Raw genomic sequence first — 23,727 nt, 5'->3', positions numbered from 1 at the left:
GATATAATTTTTTTTTATTAGAAGTTTTATAACAAATTTTGAACAAAATATAAGTTTATGGATACATGTTAAGAACAACAGTATACAAAAAAACACAAACAAGTCATTTCACTGATGGAATGTATTTTGCCTTTGGTAGTAACCTTTAACAAACCATCGCTTAACTGTGAATAAATTAAGTGTTTGTAAATTCTGTATTGCTGTATTTACAGGAGTCTCGTATAATCCAATACAAAATATAAATATAACGAATCATAGTGATAAAACACACTCATCATCTTTTTAGTCACATACGCACGTGCACTCACGCTCGCAAACGATGAACTTTGAACAAATGTTAACGTATGCACATTTTGGACACTTTCCAACCAGCGGACTCTTCTGTATAATCTCTGAAGGGTTGAAAATCTACACCAAGTAATCGGCTTTGTGTATCAGGTACAGAGGTAGAGACTGTCATGTGTGTTTAACGTTATACAAAGTAAACCGATCTTGATAAAAGTCTTCCACGGCATCTGCCCGCTCGCGCTGGAGATATATTTTTTTTAGAAGCAATGAGACTCTAAAACAAGACAGCTCAAAACAGCGTCACGTCCAACCTAAAAATAATTTTCTCAGTCTATAAAAAGGCAGTAGCCTTCTTACATGCATCAGGAACATTTGCACTTCAGTGAAGATGGGGTGGCTCTTACAAGAGCCTTTGGTTTATGGAGTGAGGTCTGTCAGTCTACTTCTTCCTGGCGGATGTCTTCTTCCCCTTGGCAGCCTTGGGCTTTGCGGCTTTAGGCTTCACTGCTTTGACCTTCTTAGGACTCTTTGCAACTTTCTTCACAGCCGGTTTCTTCACTTTCTTCGGGCTTTTGGTGGCTTTCTTGGGCGCTGCCGGTTTCTTCACTTTCTTGGGAGACTTCTTCGGGGCAGCTTTCTTTACCGCTGCCTTCTTGGGCTTCGCCGCCTTGGCCGCCGCCTTCTTCACTGCTGGCTTCTTCGGTTTCGCCACAACTTTCTTGACGGGTTTCTTGGCGGCTGGTTTCTTGCTCACCTTGAAAGATCCGGATGCCCCGGTGCCTTTAGTTTGAACAAGCGCCCCCTTTTTCACCAGCGATTTCAAAGCAATCTTGACGCGGGAGTTGTTTTTCTCAACGTCATATCCACCACCTGCCAAAGCCTTCTTTAGAGCCGCCAGGGAAACTCCTTTGCGCTCGCTGGAAGCGGCCACCGCCTTCACGATAAGGTCTGACACGCTTGCGCCAGGCTTTTTCGCCTTTGCCGCCTTCTTCTTCGGGGCTTTGGCCGGAGCAGCCGCGGGAGCAGGAGCAGTTTCTGTCATAGTTTCAGTAAACTTAGAGCCGATGTCTCGTAGTACAGAGCTGTCAAACAAACAATGTTTACATCCAACAGCTGAGGGCGGGATTTAAACGGGAGATGAGAACCATATAGACTCAACCGCCTCAACCGACGCTCTCAACAGGACGGAGTCGTTTGTAGATGTGCTTTCTGATCTTGAAAAACACAAGGTTTCCCGCGATACAGAGTGATAGATTGCAGACTTTAAACCACGTCCAGATAGCTGAGTCTTTCCTCTTAAAGGGCAGCTCGTGTTTCGTGCAAAACATCGGTCCGTTTATTGTACAAAAATAAAAACGCGTCCAAATTTAGTGCGAGTCTCAGCGGTAAACGTCGCACTTCCTCTGTTCTTTTGTAGATTATATATTAAAATTCGAAAATCACAACTATAACGATAGATGTTTTGCATAAAGAAGACCCTAATGTACACATTTGCGGTGGTTTTAGACAAAGAATGCTCACGGAATAAAAAAATTAAGCGGTTTTCTTTAGTGGAGGTAACACAGATCAGCGCTGTCGCCATTTCAACCTCCCCTAATCTCTCGGACATTCTTTCTACAACGATCTATCAATAATCATATCTGAACATCCAGTACATGATTCAAGTAACTTATTTACAAGCAAGTTTCCCAACATTGCACACATTTAAAGACGTTGTCCGTCATTAATAAAACGGGAGTAGGCTATGTATTGTTTGTCCGAAGAGAAAGTGTGGAGGTGTGCGACAACAGCAGGAAGCAATCTTGGAGTATAATGTTGTATTTATTACCATTTTAAATAGGCTACTTAGCCACCAATACTATTAAACACTTACTATTATTCTAATTATATTTAGTCGTCGTAAAAAGGTCATTTAGACCCTTTTTAGGAGGCATATAACAGCGAGGATTTTCAACACGTTGCTTTATTGGCCAGCAGGGTAATAAAATATTGCACTTTATGCAGGCTACTGCGATGTTGATCGACTTTAAACAATAAAACTATTTATCTGTCACAGATATTTATGAAATATTTCATAAATGTGTGTGACAGAGTCACGTTCAATTTTAAACGTAATCTGAGTTTATAGTAGGCCAGGCTACTTAAACATTAGACTAAACTGAAAGCATGTGGACTCAAGCCTATTCATTAAGCAGCAATAGCCTACTATCAAACATCAACTATGGCACCAAAAACAAATGTCTATGATACTATGAATTTAAATGATACTTTTATTAACATTTGAATTTCACTCAAAAGAAATCACAGAACGGATAGTTCCGGCCCTGGATGCTGATTGGTCAATAAGTTGTTCCAGCAGATGTAATGACTTTGACCTGTTAATACGCCTAGCAGCTTTCTGTTGTCTGCTTGCGGAAGAATAAAACTTAATGAAAATTTGTGTTCTTCATATTAGGCTATGTGGTGTTGTTTGTGAATAAGGTCAATCTGCTGTCTGTTGTGCCTAACAACGCTATATAAGCCATGCATGGCTATATTCACAATTTAGCAGACCACTTATAAATAATTAAAATACACTAATTGGGCCTACAGGCCAGGAATTTTGTGCTTACTCGAGTTTGTTGTTAAAAGTGAAAATTTCATTAAAATGTTATTTTACTAAGCAAATTCTTCCAGTGCCATTCCTCCGCTTGAAGTTAAAGGCCGTGACATTACAAAACGTAGTTATGCAACTAAATAAACCATGGTTGTGTAATCTAACATAATGTAGCTACTACTATTTACCAATCAGCACTGAATAGGAACGCTTTCTTATGGGGAAAAAAATAATGGTGGTTGGCTTGTTTTAAATTGTGTCCCTAATACATTTTTTTTAATGGTGTAACTGTTTTATAAAAGCAATAATAAATAAAGGGCACAATTTCTGATGCTTTTTTTGTGCGCATAATCATGCATTTATATTATTAACTTTACCCAATAAATGTTATTGTAATTAGTAGTTTTTACTAATAATTAGTAGTTTATATACATTTAAGAGTAAGTGAAAAATAAAAAAAGCCTCACATTTCTGTCCGAGCACACACTAATTAATGAACTGTTAAGTCATGTTTATGTTGTTAAAAGTAACGTTAGTAGCCTACTGTTAATTCATGTAATTAACCATAAACAGCTTGCTTTTTTGTTCTGTTCCATTTTAAAATATGAACACAATATAAACTAATAAAAAAACACGACTTAATGTGTTGTGGGAAACTTAAAAAACAATTATTTTAAATAAATAATAAAGAATACATTAAGACAGATTAATTTGCTCTTTTGATCGAATGTTTGGGCGGCTCTTAAAAGAGCCTTTTTTCTTTTTAATCCGGTCCGGGTGAACTTTAACCGCCAAAACCATACAGAGTACGGCCTTGACGCTTCAGAGCGTACACTACGTCCATGGCAGTCACAGTCTTGCGCTTAGCATGCTCGGTGTAGGTTACAGCGTCGCGAATAACATTTTCAAGAAACACTTTCAGTACACCACGCGTCTCTTCATAGATCAGACCAGAAATACGCTTCACACCACCGCGACGAGCAAGGCGGCGAATAGCTGGCTTTGTGATTCCTTGAATGTTGTCTCTCAGGACTTTGCGGTGACGTTTTGCACCACCTTTCCCAAGCCCCTTGCCGCCTTTTCCACGACCAGACATGGTAGCTAACTGAGATTTCAAAGAGCACGAATGAAATGGGATGGGCGTACTGGGGAAGACTGACAAGTATCTTTAAAGCGGACCTTGTTGAAACCATGCTTGTCACAACGCCACTGCGGGCGGAGCTCATCACATCATGTAACGGTGCAAAACAAGAAGGGAAATAGGAAATGTTCTATTGAGCTTGCGTTTCTTTTCTCTGAGTAACGTTACAGATCTTAGAATGGAAGAAAATGCATAACAAATAAACCATAGACTGTATAAAAGAAAATAAACATGTATAAGCGTGCTATGCTTTATGTTGGGGTATTCGCGATATTTCAGTAATTAGGACAGACCTCCATATCCTATATCCTTGTAATATGCTGTCTGCTAGTTTTTCTGAGTACTATAATTACATTACTTTTGGGACCTAATTTAGTATGGATTTGCTTTACATTTGAGTTTTAGTGTGTATATTTCAAACTCTCAAAAAATAGCTGATTGGGTTTTTACTGAAATATGTAAATTTCAAACACCTCTGCCCAGCGCTTTGATTGGTACGAGACTGTCTCGGCTTCCTATTGGTTATTCACTGATGATGACGCGTGGTGGTTTGTCCCTGTCTGGTTTGAATGCCCTTCCCAGCCGGTTTGAACCGGTTTGACAAACAAAGAGGAAATACCTTCATCTGGTTTTCCTTCACAGACACAAACATTGATGTTTCATAAAAGGATATTAACCAATTCTTATATACAGAGACCTTCTTTAATAATAAATTAGCACAAAACACTGACAAATAGGCAGTGATTTTTTATGACATTTTGCCTTTGCTCTTCACAATTTCAAACAGCAGCAGCAACACAATCAAATCTAAGCAAAAACACATAAACAGGAGATTTTAAATGTCTTCCCAGGAGTGCTCGGTATAATTAGAAATACAAAGACAAATGGTTGGAATTTTAGGGGACTTTGATTCGATTGAAGAGAGCTGATCAGTCAGAATGCAAATAAATATAACATTTTCAGACATTCAGCTTTGAGACGTCAGTTTCCATCATATGCCAGGGGCTGAAAATGAGAGAAAGGGACAATATAAAAACACTTCTGTCAGAAAAAAATGACTCCTATGAATACTTTCTTAGTTATTCATTTATGAATATAGAGAGCTTTGTACTAAGGCATGATAATTAAACATGACTTTTGTCACAATATCACACTTTTCTTAAAATCCTTTGTCTTACCCTGTAAACTCCCTCATCATAGCCTGGCTCAGGACGCTGCCATATCTGATTGGACAAGATTTTCAAAACAACCAATCCAAATGCTACAATGATGACTCCCAAAGAATTTGCAGTGATTGCCTCTGGTGGTAATGCAGAATAAGACAGCGTCCCATTGGTGCTTGCTTTTCTGAGGAAAGAACCAATAGAAGAACGCATTTGCTATGGCACCACACTGAAGCTATTGAGAGCTCTACATTTATGAATACATGTTCTTTTTTATCTTCTTCTTTCTACATCATACTGCAAATCTTGAAACATATCGATTACAGCATAATGATCAGATCTACCAAATCAAACAGCACAAACGATCCATGAAGATCTCTCAAACATTAGTAGCCATATATACATAGGTTCTTCACCTGCAATAGCAGATTCATGTCACTTACAGTGCAAAAAATAGCTTTTCGTTGATCCCTGAGATGCAAGATACAATGCTCAGTACCAAGATGATTCCTCCCATCCATACATGAGCTGGCTTTATAAGGGCACGTGCAGCCATTGGGGTGCAAGGTAAGAGGAACACGGTAAAACCCATGACCCACTGCGGGGGGAAAAATAGAGAAAGGGACATTTTTTTAGTTCCTGTGGGAAGATTCATACTTTTCATTTACTTCCTCTATGGAAGCATGTTTCTGCCACGGCATAAAACTAAAAAAGGTAATTGCGACTTTTTATCTCACAATTCAGACTTTTTTTTATCGCAATTGTGAGTTTATATCTCACAATTCTGACTTTGTAACTTGCAATTGCAAGTTTATAGCTCACAATTCTGAGAAAAAAAGTCAAGAGTTGTGAGTTATAAACTCATAATTGCCAGAAATAAAGTCAGAATTGTGAGATACAGACCCACAATTGTGAGTTATAAGATAAAAGTCAGAATTACAAGATAAAAACTCGCACGCTTCCATGTTCCTTCATATACATATGAAATGTCAGACTACATTTTCTGTATGCAAATTCTTTGAAAGAAAATGAAGTTCATTGTTTATCCACTATTTAACTTCTTGTTTACAACAACAAATGAAGACAATACTACACTGTACATGAGCAGTTTCAACACGATACACACCTGTGCAGTGAAAAGTGCAGTGGTGCAAATCCCCACCCAACTATGGAGGGAATAGAGGTTGGGTGTGTCGTTTTTGTTGTGGAAGTCGAACACAGCGCAAAGCCCGAGAACAGACAGAATGAGAGAAAGGAGCAGAAGCCCAGCATGTAACAGCTTCCACGGGAGCTTATTGTGACCCCATGTCAGAGGAATACGGTACACTACGGCCGCTGGTTACAAGAGAAAAGGACATTAATGAAAACAAGACAGAAAGTTGACATAACAAAAAAACAAGTAGAATATTTTTCCCGATAACTAAAATCATATCATTTCATAAACAATGTAACACAGCAAACTAAAACAAACACAAACTTTCTACCACATACAGCTGAAACTATTGCTTGTGCAATGTCATGTGTTATAGTACAGCTACAGTAGCATGAAACAAAAGGCAAAACAATACCCAATCAAACGTACCATTCCCATAAAGAACCACCATTCCAGTGACCATGAAGACCGGGTGCCAGTTGAAGTGCTTGGCTGAGCCGTCCCATGCAAATCCACCTCGGTAGGTGTAATTCCAGTGAGCTACTAATACCACGCAGACAATCCCCAATATCAGGCACAGCAGATAGGTAACGTAAAATGCAACAATTCCTCTCATCCTGTGAGTGCTGCTGAGACAGAGAATGCAGATGAACTTTACTTACACACGTATTAAATCATAGAGGTGTTCACAAAGACAAACAACAACATTAATAAGCATGCCATAATATTTCAACTTGCCTTATAAAAACGCGATATCTCAAACTCAAATAAATATAATGCAGTGATAATTTAAAAAAGAAAAGAAAAAGAAAGAAGCAATCAAAGTGTCCCTATAAAAGGCTATATAAGCAGTGCAGCACATCTAAATGTATTGTACCTTTATCCGGTATCTCACAAATATCAAACAACCTCGTGACGGGTTTTTTTTTTCTTTTTTGACTTGATCTCAGTTCCTCTTTCCATAATTCCCCATTATGATTTTCGATTTCGTCTGAAAACAGACCAGATGGCAAACAACAAACATTAGAAGAAATGAGGAACAGCAGAAAGGGAAAAACTAGCAATAGTAAGGATGAAATGGAAATTATGTCACTCAAAACTATAAATACTGCACAAAGAGAGAACTGTGCAAAATGCTTCCATGATGCAATGACATAATGTAACAAAACATTAAAAACATTTTGGTGTCAAAGACCTGTCGTATAAAAGAATAGACTTACGGAGCGGTTTATACTTTCTTTTGTAGTCTTACATTGCAGCTTGTGTCTTACAGGTTGTTTTGGTTGTGACGTAATGCCAGTCTGAGGACACTCGAAAACAGACGAGGTACCCACGCAAACTATTTTAAATATTGCCTATTAAATAACAGTATTGACTGTTAACGTAAGATAATATGATTTCATCAGATGTGATGCAAGAGGGAAAATAAGCGTGTACAAACTTTAACGACCAAGCTCATGCGCTGATGATTTTGGGAAACGCAGAACCCACCATGGCATTTCCTGTTTAACTGCAAGGGTGCATGGGAAGTGTAGTGAACTCGACCTATTTCGCAATAAAATACGATTACACAATTTATTTGAATTATCTCTTAACATTTGATTATTAATCTAAAAAACACTGTCATAATGACGTAACTAAAAAACAAAACACAAAAAACAATACAAATAATAACGTAATAACAATAAGTGCCTATAAGGTGTCTTTAAAAGGCAATTACTACACAATTTTTTACACACTGAATCTCATTTTCTAAAACCAATACATAAGCTAGGTAAGGCAAATGTCCCCAAAATTATATTTAAACACACACACACACACACACACACACACACACACACACACACACACACACACACACACACACACACACACACACACACACACACACACACACACACTTAAATATAATTTTGGGGACATTTGCCTTACAGCTTATGTATTGGTTTTAGAAAATGAGACACACACACACATACAATTCAGTGTGTAAAAAATTGTGTAGTAATTGCCTTTTAAAGACACCTTATAGGTCTTATAGCCACCTATGTCAAAAATGATATAATAATACTGAGTGAATGCTCTCTGCACATAGTATAATGTACATCAAATACTTTCACTTCAAACTCACTAAATCCCAGCCTCAGCCCATTCAGAAATGTCGGTACTTAGGTAGAAACCTATACATGATAGGAGCCTGATAAAAATGTTAATATTACAGAAAAACGTTAGACGGACTTAGAGGCTTTTGCATCTGAAGTCTTCACATATATATATAAAGGTGATTTATATATATATATATATATATATATATATATATATATATATATATATATATATATATATATATATATATATTGATATACACTCACCTAAAGGATTATTAGGAACACCTGTTCAATTTCTCATTAATGCAATTATCTAATCAACCAATCACATGGCAGTTGCTTCAATGCATTTGGGGTGTGGTCCTGGTCAAGACAATCTCCTGAACTCCAAACTGAATGTCAGAATGGGAAAGAAAGGTGATTTAAGCAATTTTGAGCGTGGCATGGTTGTTGGTGCCAGACGGGCCGGTCTGAGTATTTCACAATCTGCTCAGTTACTGGGATTTTCACGCACAACCATTTCTAGGGTTTACAAAGAATGGTGTGAAAAGGGAAAAACATCCAGTATGCGGCAGTCCTGTGGGCGAAAATGCCTTGTTGATGCTAGAGGTCAGAGGAGAATGGGCCGAGCTGATAGAAGAGCAACTTTGACTGAAATAACCACTCGTTACAACCGAGGTATGCAGCAAAGCATTTGTGAAGCCACAACACGCACAACCTTGAGGCGGATGGGCTACAACAGCAGAAGACCCCACCGGGTACCACTCATCTCCACTACAAATAGGAAAAAGAGGCTACAATTTGCACGAGCTCACCAAAATTGGACAGTTGAAGACTGGAAAAATGTTGCCTGGTCTGATGAGTCTCGATTTCTGCTAAGACATTCAGATGGTAGAGTCAGAATTTGGCGTAAACAGAATGAGAACATGGATCCATCGTGCCTTGTTACCACGTGCCTTGTTACCACGTACCTTGTTGGTGTGGGGGATGTTTTCTTGGCACACTTTAGGCCCCTAAGTGCCAATTGGGCATCGTTTAAATGCCACGGCCTACCTGAGCATTGTTTCTGACCATGTCCATCTCTTTATGACCACCATGTACCCATCCTCTGATGGCTACTTCCAGCAGGATAATGCACCATGTCACAAAGCTCGAATCATTTCAAATTGGTTTCTTGAACATGACAATGAGTTCACTGTACTAAAATGGCCCCCACAGTCACCAGATCTCAACCCAATAGAGCATCTTTGAGATGTGGTGGAACGGGAGCTTCGTGCCCTGGATGTGCATCCCACAAATCTCCATCAACTGCAAGATGCTATCCTATCAATATGGGCCAACATTTCTAAAGAATGCTTTCAGCACCTTGTTGAATCAATGCCACGTAGAATTAAGGCAGTTCTGAAGGCGAAAGGGGGTCAAACACTGTATTTGTATGGTGTTCCTAATAATCCTTTAGGTGAGTGTATATATCAATCAGAGGTGGAAAGTCCAGGGGTCAGAAAGTAAAAGTCCTGCCAGATGTTTATTCCACCCATGAACTTAGCCAGCTGATTTCACTAAGTAGTTCTAATTAGCTAGTATCTTCTGGCTGAAAAACTGTGCTAATTAGCAAATCCAGGTGATTGGAACAAAATACAATACAGAGGAGGACTTTTACTTTCTGAACCTGGACTTTCCTCCTCTGAGATATATATATATATATATATATATATATCACAAGTAAGGGATTTTGTGTCATTTAGGATGAAGTGTTTTTCTTTTGCACCATGGTGGTTTGAAACTTGTTTTCCAATAGGTCCTGCATCTCTAATCTGTGTCACTGTCATCCACTTTTTTCAACCATTTGTAAAGCCCTAAAGATACATTTTGATGTTGAAATCCATATTTCGCAGGAGATCAGGTGACCTCTAGTGGCGAGCAAGCTGAAACACAGTTTTTATATACTAGAACTTTTAAGAAACGTCCAACCAACAGAGATGTATGCGGAGTTTGCGGACACTATATTCAGAACCTTAACATTATTTAAAAAGTTATTGTAAAGTCACAATCATTAAGGGAAAAACAAAATGTACAAATGAATTGCTTTTATTAGTTCACAACAAAATAATTCACATGACTTATGTTAACATATTCGAGATCATAATGCACAACAATTTTGTCTACAAAATGGGAAAGCATACGACCACAATAATAGTAACACAACATTTCATAATATTGGAAGTCTTAAATATCACTTTTTTTTCCAAATGTAACTAATATTTGTAAACAACAGCATAGCATTTGTCTTTTCTAAACATTTGAACATTATTGGCCAACATAATAAATATTGAAACACTTTCCATTTTGGAATAATTAGGAAATAACAATACATAAGGTAAGCCTTTGCTACCTGAGGTCACTAAAAGGGTGACAATATTTGTTTGTTTCCAGTCACTCATCTTCATATTTAAAGTAACCATTACTAATTGCCTTTGTAACAATATTTTCTGCTGACAGCCTTTGGTCTAAATAGATTAATGCTTCAATAAGACTGTTGAAATCTGCCTTCAGTCCCTCCTTTTCCATCCAGATTTTTAACAGTTCATAAACTCTGTCTTCTGGAAAAAGAGAATCTGTACTTTTGATTGAATTATCACTCAGTCCAATGAACCTGAAGAATCTGTTATGATAGTGGACATCAATTTCTTCAAAGAAATCAAACGTTTTCTTCAACGATTCATCTCCTGAAAAGGTGAGATGAAGTAAAAACAATGCAGCATAACCCTTTTTTTTTTCTAAACGAATGCTGAAATTATGCAAGGAAAAAAGGTATGACCCTACCGTTCAAAGGAACAAGTCTTCTTGACAACTCTCGTTCCTAAAAGAGATGGAAGAATTTCATTTCATAGTAATTCAATTCAATTCACATTTATTTGTATAGCGAATTAATGTGATTTACTGACAGTTACAATAGTGGTTACTGGTGGTACTTATTTTTTAACAAGATGTCAACCAAAGCTTGACAAATCAAAATTATTTATATGAGGCTTATTATTACAGAGGTTTAAATAACTTAGTAGTCAATCTAGAGAGAGAGAGAGAGAGAGAGAGAGAGAGAGAGAGAGAGAGAGAGAGAGAGAGAGAAACAGACACATTTTTATACAGTATAAACTGCATATTCTAGATCTCTTGCCATACAGTCTGGGCTTCCAGATCAATATAAACATCATTATTTAATGGAGTAAGACATATTCCCAAATTAGACAGATTGCTCAAGAGTTACAGGAGACGTCAGGTCCAAAAATGCTGAACAAAAGGCATAAGCTGTCACCAATATCAAAATGAGTGCAAAAATATTGCGAAACATGACCTCTCCGTGTTAAATTTATTTTAAGAAAGCCTGATTTTACAAAATATTACAAAACATGGAAAGTCTTTATCCTGAAAGCAAGCTATGACACCAACAGAGAGTAAATTTGCTACTTCATCTTGTCTCCAAATGACCAAAAGCAATGCATTCAGGCTTAGGAAATATTAAAAGCAGAGACTTAAGCATTGGTTATGACGGTAGAAGTGTTGTTAATACAAAGAAAGCGGCAACTCTCACCAAAGTGTGAGGCTGCCAGGCAATTGCAGAGCTTGGAGGCTGGTTAGTGTGGAGGGGCTGGAGGTTAATGGGCACAGCAGACATGGCCAGGCTAATTTGTGAGGAGTTGGCGGTGTTTGGGAGGCTGTCCCCTAGTCCCCTGTCTTTCTCCATCTCTGATGAAGCAGGCACATGGGTACACACCGCATAGTTTTGCTCAAGAAATGGCTGGAGCTGAGAGGAGTCATCTGTCTTGGAATTCTGGGCATTTTGCCTCTCCTCTATCACCTCCTCACTGTCACCCTGCAGGGCAAGAAAGGTCATATTTACAGAGTTCAAATCAGTGCTGAGTTACATCAAAATACATGAGTTTCTGTGGTTGGCTGATAAATCAAACGCATCAGATGCATGTCTTGTTGACCTACCATACAGATCTTAACCATTTCCCTGGGACTTCTTGATTTTACTGGAATTAAAAAAGATTTTGTACGATAAGCAAAAAAGAAACAAGGAAGACATATTGAAAGAACTGAGGAAAGATGTGTGCCCTACCTGCTCCTTTACTTGGTTTTGACTTTGTCCAGTAGACGATACTCAAAATGCATGCCAGCATTGCAATTACTGGCACAACAATGAAAGCCACTGTAGGACAAATGGGATGTAATCGCTATGAGAAACACTATGGAAACAAAACCTTTACAAAAGACAAATGTTGGACAGAATATCCCAGTTAACAATTATCATTTCCTTTACTTTAAATGTGAATGTGAAAAATACAACACAGTGTGTATACAGCTGAAATCATTGGGCAACAGAGTGAGAAAGGTTTTCTACTACCTGAGATGGAGCTTCCCGAAGAGCTTCTCTTTCTACAAACTGTGTTGGAAATGTGTGTACAGCCTTTTACAATCTCCTCGTCCTCTTTGCATCTGGGTTCAACAAATGAAATGATTTTGAGTCCACAAAAAAATGAAACTACTGTCATCGGTTACTCACCTTCATGTCGTTCCAAACCTGTAAGACTTCCGTTCATCTTTGAAACACATGACTATATATTTTTTATGAAACCACTGAAAGTCTATTCCTCCTAAACTTTAATGCTTCAAAAGACAGAAATCCCGGGGAATTGAGCCGTTTATTCCAACAGTTCTGAAGAGATACTATTGCTTCATATAATGAACAGATCTTATTTTATTCACATATAAACATTGATGAATGCAAATTAATAGAGCACATTAAATATAGTAAATAGAAGCTCAAAGTGCTTGCTTGTCATACCAGAACCAACGAAGTTTGTTCGTGCACATTTTCATTATTGGGTGTGCTATCCGTTCATGCTAATCAGTTTGATTAACATGAGACTTCTTTGTCCAAAATCTAAGTTTTGATCAAATTTTGCATTAAGAACTTACCTGCTGCATTTCTTGCACACCTCACATGCCTGGTCAGGTAAGCAAAATGACCCCTGTTTGCACTTGCACTTTGTGTTCTGGGTAATTGTGCATTTCTCAGTGGTTTCCTGATCTACAGAAGGAAAGAAGGAGCACAAATAGCAGGTAATTTACAATTAAATATATCTGAAGGAAGTCTATCATGTGAGCACAAAATTGATTTGACCTTAAAAGTTTGTGTTAAAAGAAATTGCATAAATCTGAAAGACTTGGCAGTATGGGACAATATTCTGGTCAAATAACAGAATTACCTATACGGCACATGGTGCACGATAAACACTTCTTCAGTCCATTTTCATGCTCAGTGTATGTGTCAAACTCGCATGTTTTACACTCTCCTTTTTTTGAAGCAGTAAGGCAGGCCGTTTTCACATAGGTTCCTGCAAAAAGATGAGGTGGTGGAATGTAAGTGCACATACAAGACATTGTCTAACCAGAACTTAAAGTGTTTTTTTTTTATTATCATGCACCAGCAGGGCAGTTCAGGCAGCAGATGTTATCATGTTCATACTCCAGGCTCTCTCTGCAGGAAACATCCCGGCTTGATCTGTTCTTGATGGACCCTTGAGCCCAGGACAGATCCAAGTGACTGATATTTAGCAACAACAAAACCTACACACAGAAGAAACAGTAAAAAGATGATGTGTGCTTCCATAAAGACTGACTTTCTAGTAAATAATAATGGACAGCCTGTGATCAAGTGGTGTTGTATCTTATACTGACACCTATTGGTGTAAATCTTAGCGCACCTTTCATTTTATGTCTCAGAACACTTTGTTTGAGTTTGTTTATATGTGTTAGAAACTTAAAAATGAAAATTCTGTCATAATTTACTTACTCTCAAGTTGTTCCTAACATATATGAAGTTCTTTGTTATGTGGAACACAAAAGAAGATATTCTAAAGAATGTCGGTAACCAAACAGTTGTGGGGCAGCATTGACTTGTATAGTATGAAAAGAAATACTATAGAAATCAATGCCCCCCCACAAATGTTTGCTTACAAACATTCTTCAAAATATCTTCTTTTATGTTCCACATAACAAAAAAAATTTGTATATTCATATATATTAACCTGAAAAATTAATAGTCATGGAAATAAATAGGTTGTGTGTGTGTGTGTGTGTGTGTGTGTGTGTGTGTGTGTGTGTGTATATATATATATACATACATACATACATACAAATTATATATATATATATATATATATATATATATACATACACATATATGTATATATATATATATATATATATATATATATACACATATACACATATATGTATGTATATATGTATATATATATATATATATGTATATATATATATATATATATGTATATATATATATATGTATATATATATATATATATATATATATATATATATATATATATATATATATATATATATATATATATATATATATATATATATATATATGTATGTATGTATGTATGTATGTATGTATGTATGTATGTATGTATGTATGTATGTATATATATACACACACACACACACACACACACACACAACCTATTTATTTCCATGCCTAAATTAATTTTCTGATTAAGTCATTATCAATCCAATTTCCACGTTAAAACTGTTAAAACAGACTAAAGTTATGTGAGGATTTGCATATAGAGATAGATAAAATATTGATTCAGAGGTTACTCCACGGTTTCTAATTATTTTAAAGTTTTTGTATTTTTTAATTGACAAGATCTGTTGTGCCAGGTGGTTTATCGCCGCCGACCAGTCCAAGCATGTTTCAACTTAACGCGTCATAAAGCAAACTAATCTTTCAAAGTTTCTCTATTACGACATTCAAATATACGGTATCTAAAAACAAATTAAATAAATGTTAAATTCACTTACCAAGAAAATAATGTATCGCATAGTAGTCAAATCATTGTGCCACTTTCTCCGTATAAACTGAAAGAAGATTAAGTCCCAACACCATCCCACTGATAACGCGCCTCAGTATTTAGCTGCTGAGAAAACTTCCGGTCTTATATCATTGAATTGAGCGTTTCTTCAAACCTGAACACGCTGAATGCGAAGTGACCAATCCTACTATGGCCGAGGCTTTCCTTATGAATATTAATTAGGTTTCTTGTGACGTTGCCCTTATAAATGTCTGAGCGTTAGTCACGTGATCTAATTATTTTAGTGAACCAAGCCTTCGCTATAGTGGGATTCATACATTCTCAGGACTTCCCGAGACAACCTGGCTGGCACACAAATCGCTTACAAACTTCACATCGTGTTGAATAACTACTTTATATATTTCAATATTTTAAAATATGTCTGTCTATATTTTCTCACATCTTGTGAAAATATAGGGCCAGATAATCTTTCTACGTGTAAACTTTAGTCAAATAACCATGTGAGTGAATCTCCAACAACCGTATATTCTCAGGACATCTGAACGCACACATAGCCTACCATTATTATCAGTTTCCGCAATGCAAGGCCATCTCTGTCAGTGTGGCGCTATCTAGCAGACAGTTGACTGTGACAGTGCGATACTATGACTGTTGAACGACACTGTAAACACAGGAAACTGGCGGATGCTTTAGTTGACTGCAGTGTACGGAGGAAGGTGGGACTTCTGTTTGTTTATTAATGTATCAAGTCTAAGGGGAATTTCATACTGATGCTTCAGAATGCAGACAAAGGTCGCTCCTTATACTCAAACACAATCAACCATGTGATCCATTCATTAGCCATATTAGATTAGCCTACACTGGGATTTTTTCAACCAAGTTTTAATTGTATTAGTGATAAGTTTTCCAGATAAACTACAATATTTGTATGGTCTGTTGTAAGGCACTACTGTGGCCCATTGAATGCAGCATTCTTTCCTTTCGACAAATCTAGTCACTAGCCTACATTGTTTTGTTGCTTCCTGAAAACTGATTTAGTTTTCTTCTCTCTGCCTTTCTTCAGACAGAGATGCCAAACAAGCAATTACAGCAACATTAAGTGACTTTTCTTTAATGGAATTGCAGGCTTTATACACACTGTTGTTGTTGTTGTATCATCTTCAAATTGGAGTTTTATTAAGATGTATTTGCTTATTCATATTTCTCAATGTTGCTCAAAGGATTGATCTAACATTAAGAACAAACAAACAAACTCGTAGTTACCATGGTCACGAGGGCTGACTCTTTAGTCCCTTATGTGTCCTTTGATAAGAAGTTACTGGAAGAGGAGGGGTTGTTTGAGATAAGACTACCAGCTGTGGACTTTGCATCAGCCATTTATAAAACTAAATTATGGCATGTCTGAGACATTAAATTTGCTGAAATGAACGTTTTCATTTCATTGCACTATTGGCTACAGTTCTGAGGATATTGGGCTGATTTACTGTATGTCTTAAACACAGAAGTGTATGTGTTAATCGCCTTGTTTTGTAGAGATTCATCAGGATATCAGTTTAATTTTTAAGAACTAAATTTGCTCAGATTAAGAGGAACAAGTTGCAGAACAATGCAAACGTCCTGTGCCGTTTCAGGCATATTACATTATCTGTCTGCCTGACATCCGCACATGGAAAGAGAATAAAGACATGGGGCATGTTTGCTAGAGTTGCAGCTCTCTTTAGCTGTACATTTATTTCCAAAAGACTGCATATACATCCGCAAACTCTACTGTACAGAAAACATCCAAAATGTTCATAATCATAGATACAATATACCACAAAGCTGGCCTGGCGATACCAAACAAGTATATTTAGCACTAGAAAAGCTCTTGACCCCTGCTTATCAGTGTAATATAGTGTGTGTGTTTTTTAAACTGATATTTTACAGTACATTTGCATGATTCAGAACCATCTTCAGAACCTGTACAACATTCACCATTTACAGAAGTTATACAAGGCACAAGAATCATAATTTGAAGCAAAGGCCTAAACATAACATGAACGTGGGACGGATTATTATCAGCTTTACCGTTTGAAGGCTTTGTGCTAGTTTATCAAATAGTACCACTATAACTGTAGTCTACAATAATAGGGCAAAATTTATTTTTTGTTGTTGTTGAACTTTTTTGCTGAAGTTTGGTTTGATAGCCATTTCTAGATTTTTTTTGTTTTGTTTTTTTGTTGTTGAATTATTTCTGTACTTGAAGCTTAACGTCATGTTCCATCATTTGGACATAAATATGAACTTGAATAAAGTTTAATGAGCACAAAAGCAATTTTCTTCCAAATTCATTAAAATGATGAGACGATGTGTTTTAATTCGATTTTAGAGGGGGTGACAGCAAATTTGGTAATAAATTGAAATAAAATAAAGATTTTAATTTATTTGATAGTTATGTGGACAACTGGTGGTTTAGCAGCGTCTAAAGAAGTCAAACAGGCTACTGATCTCAGTGCTGATCAGATTTGTTAAATGCTTCATAAAACTTATGTTAAAACTAAAATCGAAATATGAAAAAGAATATCCAGTATAAGCAGTGGTGAGCATTGTAGTGTCTAAAACTAAAAAAACAAAACAAATGAGCTCTTGGAGGCATTTCTGTTTGAGAGAGAAGGTTAATGAAGTAGATGACTTGGAAAAGCAGGACATAACTTTTTTCCCTCTGCAATTCTGACAGCATTTTTCCACATAGCTCCTTTCCTTTTATCAGACCTTAATTATAACTCTCTCTGCTGACCGGCCCGTGTTCCCCCATTGTGTTTCTCACTGCACGGTGGAATTTGGTCAGAGGAGATAAGAGAGGCTAATTTTACAGAGGTCTCTCGGAGCTCTTCCTTTTCAGCTGCGTTTCAAAAGAAAGCTCTAAATGTTAACAAAAGGTATGTGCTGCCGTTGCATGGCGCGAGTAAACGCTTCCTCGGGTCGTCTCAGGTCTGACGCTCTCTACAAAAGGCATGATACCGCTCCTGATGACTACACACGCTCACAGGAACAGAGTAATGCATTTAAGCGTGTGATGGGGTTATGCTTTAAGGTCGTCAGAGGGAAAAACGTAATTGATTTTTTACCTCCTAACCTGCATAACTTTCATAGCTGAAAAAAAGTTTGAATCTTTATATCACCATATATTATTCATAATTATTCCTCAACTGATCTCATTAAGACGGCAAAATGACAATAAAACAACAATAGAAATAAAAGAACAGAGTGAGCCACGATCACAATGTGTTTTCAGGAGTGCATTTCCTTCTCTTCCCTTCTCTAAACATCATATAGTGCAAACAAAGCACACATCAGTAGTAACATGCAGAAGGAATATAAATACTGCGGAACTCTGGGACACTGTTGGAGAAATAGGAAAAGATTAAGGAAATGCTCAAGAAAATCCCTGCCTGGCCACCAATCAAATCCCTCACAATAAAAAAAATCATAAACACCAAAGAAAGGCTAAGGCGGAATTTCATGTAAGATGTGATGGACTGGCACTGTGATGTTTGCTTCGAGAAAAGCATTTTGAAGCTGTTGAATCTGTGCCGAATTCATGCCAACTTGCGCATGTACAACTTTGCACATGGTCAGATACGTGAAACTGTCTGATTGGTCGCCTCCTGTCCCAGGCTTCTCTCAGCCCGGATACCTTAGCTGGTTGAAGATGCTGGCGAATTGCACCTGGTGGAATAAGTGTAGTCTTCAATAGTCCCTCAAAACGTAAAGTCTGTTTCTTTCTCATCTGGACTCTGAGGCAGACTTTTACAGTGGATCTTTCCAATCTCCTCCAAAGCACTTGCAAGTGAGTCAAGATCTCCACTGTCCTGATGCCTGGCCTCCCAGAGACTGAGAATGACAGCAGAGGGACTCTTCTGCTTGGTAAAGTAGGACAGGTTCCTGTGCAGGAAGGAAATGGAGGAAATGCAAGAGAATATTTTGAGTGTCAACCTACTCTCCTTCTTTTGTTTTATTAGGGACAGCAGTTTAAATGAATACATGTCGTGTGCGCTGTCACATGTAAAGTGCCAGTAGATGGCAGTGTTGTAATATAATTCCAAACTCAAATGGTCATGTAGCACAGCATAGGTTCAAGTAAAGGTAACATAATGTTTGCATAATTCAATTCTGAATTGCCATTTGATTATTTTAAATGGCACAATTTACAGACCTGTAATACCAGTTCATATCTTCAGAACTGTTCTCATAAATGACGCATTCAAATATTAGTAGTACCAGGGAGAATGAAAACGTCTTCAATTGCTCTGTTCTCTTTTTATTTGCATGGTTTCCTTTTGTGGAGGTACTTGGTTGTAAGTCTTGTTAAAAAAGACCCAACTGACAAATAAGTCATTCAGATTTATTAAGGAAAGTTAAGGGTTTCAGCTCGTAGATCATCTACTCAGAAATAAATATCAGCATAAACCATCAATATGTCATACAATCGCTTTATAGATAAAGGGAAGGTGGCTCTCATTTCTCCAGTCTCTAGTGGTTCTTTAACTTCTAACCTTTGCAGAAACTGAATTCAATAAAGATGAAAAGCCTGAAGAGCATGAGTTCTGAGTGAAATGATCGAGCAAAGTGGAGCGCAGTCTCAGCTTATTATTCAAGGGCATTGTTAACAAAGTGAGCACTGCCGCAATAAGTTTCAGTCAGTCCTGTTGCCTTGGCTATATCTCTCCGGCGCTCACCTTTGAATGTGGAGTTTCTGAGCTAAGAGCTGCCAGTCCTTGCCCTTGGCGTTGGCAGTATCGAAGGTGGTGCATATCCGCTGACGTATGGACAGGGGTATTTTGAAGGCTTTGGCCCCTGTCTGTGACGTCACCGTGCAATCTGCCTGCATAAAAAATGGGACCGTCTCTTTCTCACTCTGAAAAAAAATAAATAATAATAATCATTTTTAGCATGCATTTGTATTCATCTACAAAGGGGGTTAAAAAAACACAGACACACTAGAAATGTTTATAATATATTATATTTTATTATCATTATTTCTTTATTTTATTATTGGAATTAACTAATTTAACTATTTTTGTCATTTCAAACCTGTAAAAAAAGAATTTCTAAAGATTTATAAAAAAAACAACGTTCAATATGGGCTATTAAGCTCTAAAAAGGACAAAAAAGCAGTCCAGATGACTTAAGTGCGCTATATCCCAAGTCTTCTGAAGTTGTATGATAGCTCTGAGTGAATTTAAACTGAAATTCAAGTCATTATTCACATTGATCTTTACCTCTACTGTGACTCTAAAATCAAATACACAAGAGTTTTTGCAGCAATGCCATATAAGTACTATATTGGGTTCCCCAAAAACAGTTCTTAAAATAACCATTATTTTCTTAGTGTGAAGAACATTTTAATAATCTTAAAGAATCTTTTTTCCTGCTTTTTGCACAGTGGAAAGGTTCCATGGATGTTAAAATTTCTTCATTGATGCCAACAAACAACCTTTATTTTTAAGAGTGTATAAGCAGCATATTTGACTTGAGAGCGAGTGAAAAATAAGTAAATATTTGTTTGGCTGAGTAAATAGTGACAGAGATGACATCAGAGTGAATCTGACCTCTCCCACCGATGAGTAGACCTGCAGGAGCTGCTCATGACCTTTGACCTGCCGCACACTGATCTTGCAGGAGAGCTGGGTGGTTGAGGCGCTATGTCTCTGCAGCGAGAAGGCACAGTGCACAGGCTGCTGGTTACTATACCACACTTGGGTGAAGGAGAATTCCTGCAGCAGAGCGGGATGAGGACACCAGGAATGAAGAGAAGAAGAGAGAGAGAGAGATCAGAGAGCTGAGTCAGGAAAAGCACCTGATCCATGAAAAACGTGGAAGCATGCGTGTTAAGAGACTCGTCTATGAGACCATCAGTACAAAAGAGACACAAACTCTAATCCCTGTTAATTCCGATGATAGGGGTCACTGCTGGGGTATGTACAACACACAGAATCCGGGAGCAAGGCAGGGGAAGAGAAAGCAATTGCCTTTGATGTATTATTAATTTCCGTGAAGCAGCACGTCTGCAGGGAGTGTCCTTGACCTCTCCTGCGCCATTTCTCTAGCCTTGCATATTGAAATGACCTGTGAGATGCTCTAATGTCAACAGTGATAGGAACCCTGAGCAGAAGAAATGCTTGATGGGATGCCTTAATGCCGGGATTAATTTCTCCCTCGAGCAGGCATACAAAAGCATGTTCAAGGAGACAGACGCACTCCTGAACTGATTAATTGCATGAACCTAGAACCAGATACTGTCTTATCACTGTGTATTTGTATGCTAGGTAGGACGGTTTCGTTCTTTAGGGTTGAAACTTGAAGTTTCAACGAGACAAAAATATGGATCACATAAACTTTCCTCATACTGTATATGTATATTGTATAACTATACCTGGGATCTCCAGGTGTGTCCGACTGTGTACAGCAGTATGAAACAGACAATTAGCGGCTTCCACTAGAATCGATGATAGTACCACTCTTCTTCTACTTCACTTTCCTTGCTTTTTTTAAGGTTCACAATCGCCACTTAGTGATTAGGCATACATATTATATATTACACTGATCAGCAGACACCGCAAGTCATCCTGTTTGTATTTCCTCCATTTTTAAAGTATTTTATTCATGAACTTCCACAGTAAATTTAAATTTTATTGAAGTGGTAGGGTTAAAGGTAGGTTTTTAGCTATAATTACCATAGGTCTGTGTTTGATTGTATAATTTATTTGACGTTTTAATAATAGCTGTTATTTCATACTGCATACGATTCGAAAGCAATATAAGTTAGCCGTACAAACATTTCATACATAAAACATGAAATAAATGTTCTTGAAAAGATTGTTTCAGTCAATGACATCCACGCTTGTTTCTTTGCAGGAGGCGTAACTCGTGGGGGCGTGACTTGTAGCACAGCGGGATGCTGACAGACCCTTCTCGGGATGTCTGCAATGCAATCGTGTAGGCAGCTGCCTATGGCACATTACAGCACTGGTCCTAGTAGCTTACTAATATTACTATGTTACCTGACAGGTGGTGAAGGGTTTGATGCTCCACAGAAACTGAGGGATATCCTGGATGGACACCTGTAGACTGAGACAGTTTCCTTTGAAGAACAGCGTCTTGGGCTCCTCTAGTAGTTGACCTCCTCTGCTGGTTTCAGCAGTGACCACTCCCTTTGGAAAAAATGGAGGTACAAGAAAAATAAAGTGAGAACACGGAAGGGCAGAGAGTGGTACAGAAATAAAATGTGGATAGATTTGACAACCTAGAACCACAGTATCGTGGCTAATCTGTTTAGAATGTGCTTGAATGTCTATCGAGTTCAGAAGATAACTTAAAATGGCTAAAAAGGCTCAAACACTTACACATTGTGGTTAAAATTCTATTATAACAAGTATTATCTGAAGCTGATTTCGAGTAGCTAAAAAAAGTACAATGCCTGGAAGGAACAAAAGCTTGACAGCTAATAAACATTCAGAAATATAAAAAAGTGCTTTCAAACAAAGTGTTGGTTAAAGCTTTGAAAAGAAAATTGAATTTAAATTGATTACTGCCTTCTTTGATTTCAAGCATGGCAGTGTTCATCTGTCAAAACTGCTTTGTGTGTCATTGCATTGCAGAGATGAGTGTTCTCTGTGTGTGTGTGTGTGTGTGTGTGTGTGTGTGTGTGTGTGTGTGTGTGTGTGTGTGTGTGTGTGTGTATGTGTGTGTGTGTGTGTGTGTGTGTGTGTGTGTGTGTGTGTCTGAGCACTCGTGCAAGACAACAGTAATTGACTTTGACTTTTGTATCCTCTCTGTTTGCTTGTTTGAAAATAGCACTGACCATTTCGGTCATTCTGATTACACAAATGAACTATAATAACTCCAAACTCACATTATTACTAGTTTAATCAAACTTTTGGACCCCCACTGCACATGCAGTCTAGCCTGGTAATACCAAACTCTGCTACTTCGCTTTGCTTCGTAGACAGAGTCTGGAAGGGCATAATTGAAAAGAGTTTTCTTTCTCGCGGTGGGGTGCTTGTCTGAAGTTTAAAATCATTGGTTACCCATAAGACAATCACATAACGTTTGGTTATGACGTGTGTTATGCGCATGCTCAGCCGCATCTAACTTCCACTGTAAACACATGTATGATGCGAAAACAAAACCATCGAGCGAAATACTGGAGTAAACATGGCTGTGAACGACTTTTGCAGATTATGTGAAGTAAATCTACGCATCCACGGTACAATCAGCGTCTACGTCACGGCTCTCAGCCCGCCCTCTGTTCATTGATTGGCTGGCTGTTTTGAGGCCGGAGGAAAACGGGGAGATAGGTCGCTGACGTAGTCTACTTTTACTATAATATTGTGA

At 37.7% G+C, this 23,727-nt stretch overlaps 5 protein-coding genes across 10 annotated transcripts in view; all 5 read right to left on the bottom strand.

The window, feature by feature from the left end:
- Window positions 1-1,384, bottom strand: histh1l1 (histone H1 like1). Its single transcript, XM_081366877.1, has one exon. The coding sequence runs from the start codon at window positions 1,328-1,330 to the stop codon at window positions 728-730; it is 603 nt and encodes a 200-aa protein (XP_081223003.1). The 5' UTR covers window positions 1,331-1,384; the 3' UTR covers window positions 1-727.
- Window positions 1,385-3,668: 2,284 nt separating this feature from the next.
- On the bottom strand, window positions 3,669-3,980 carry LOC308691534 (histone H4; the record flags this gene model as incomplete). The annotated part of the gene is made up of 1 exon (XM_081366878.1): window positions 3,669-3,980. The coding sequence occupies one exon, from the start codon at window positions 3,978-3,980 to the stop codon at window positions 3,669-3,671; it is 312 nt and encodes a 103-aa protein (XP_081223004.1).
- Window positions 3,981-4,616: 636 nt separating this feature from the next.
- Window positions 4,617-8,226, bottom strand: cyb561a3a (cytochrome b561 family, member A3a). 4 transcript variants are annotated; one of them, XM_081365692.1, is made up of 8 exons: window positions 7,783-7,886; window positions 7,562-7,696; window positions 7,219-7,332; window positions 6,771-6,967; window positions 6,315-6,523; window positions 5,632-5,786; window positions 5,204-5,372; window positions 4,617-5,030 (listed from the first exon to the last, which is right to left on the bottom strand). In XM_081365692.1, exons 4-8 carry the CDS (start codon window positions 6,955-6,957, stop codon window positions 5,007-5,009), a joined length of 744 nt encoding a protein of 247 aa, XP_081221818.1. In that variant the 5' UTR covers window positions 6,958-6,967; window positions 7,219-7,332; window positions 7,562-7,696; window positions 7,783-7,886; the 3' UTR covers window positions 4,617-5,006. The 4 variants fall into 4 exon arrangements, with proteins under 4 accessions (XP_081221818.1, XP_081221819.1, XP_081221820.1 ...); XM_081365693.1 differs by having other exon boundaries at window positions 6,771-6,970; window positions 7,562-8,226; XM_081365694.1 differs by lacking the exon at window positions 7,219-7,332 and having other exon boundaries at window positions 7,562-7,849.
- A 2,260-nt stretch (window positions 8,227-10,486) lies between these two features.
- Window positions 10,487-15,540, bottom strand: hdr (hematopoietic death receptor). Of its 3 annotated transcripts, none has more exons than XM_081364979.1 (10): window positions 15,341-15,537; window positions 13,936-14,077; window positions 13,717-13,845; window positions 13,427-13,538; window positions 12,852-12,943; window positions 12,567-12,656; window positions 12,440-12,480; window positions 12,036-12,317; window positions 11,270-11,306; window positions 10,487-11,172 (listed from the first exon to the last, which is right to left on the bottom strand). In XM_081364979.1, the coding sequence occupies exons 1-10, from the start codon at window positions 15,359-15,361 to the stop codon at window positions 10,880-10,882; spliced, it is 1,239 nt and encodes a 412-aa protein (XP_081221105.1). In that variant the 5' UTR covers window positions 15,362-15,537; the 3' UTR covers window positions 10,487-10,879. The 3 variants fall into 3 exon arrangements, with proteins under 3 accessions (XP_081221105.1, XP_081221107.1, XP_081221106.1); XM_081364981.1 differs by having other exon boundaries at window positions 10,503-11,172; window positions 12,219-12,317; window positions 15,341-15,540; XM_081364980.1 differs by having other exon boundaries at window positions 10,518-11,172; window positions 13,977-14,077; window positions 15,341-15,474.
- A 1,509-nt stretch (window positions 15,541-17,049) lies between these two features.
- Window positions 17,050-23,727, bottom strand: part of unc5db (unc-5 netrin receptor Db) — a 205,417-nt gene continuing 198,739 nt past the window's right edge. The window contains exons 14-17 of the mRNA XM_081364977.1: window positions 22,395-22,544; window positions 20,943-21,107; window positions 20,070-20,248; window positions 17,050-19,275 (exon numbers count right to left, since the gene is read on the bottom strand). Coding sequence (XP_081221103.1) covers window positions 19,092-19,275; window positions 20,070-20,248; window positions 20,943-21,107; window positions 22,395-22,544 — 678 coding nt within the window. The 3' untranslated portion in view covers window positions 17,050-19,091. The remainder of the gene's footprint in view (window positions 19,276-20,069; window positions 20,249-20,942; window positions 21,108-22,394; window positions 22,545-23,727) is intronic.

The sequence above is a fragment of the Scardinius erythrophthalmus genome, assembly GCF_964197995.2.
Source record: "Scardinius erythrophthalmus genome assembly, chromosome: 5".
Classification (NCBI taxonomy): Eukaryota; Metazoa; Chordata; class Actinopteri; order Cypriniformes; family Leuciscidae; genus Scardinius; species Scardinius erythrophthalmus.
The sequence above is the reverse complement of the archived record's forward strand: the minus strand, read 5'-3'. Positions and strand labels throughout refer to the sequence as shown.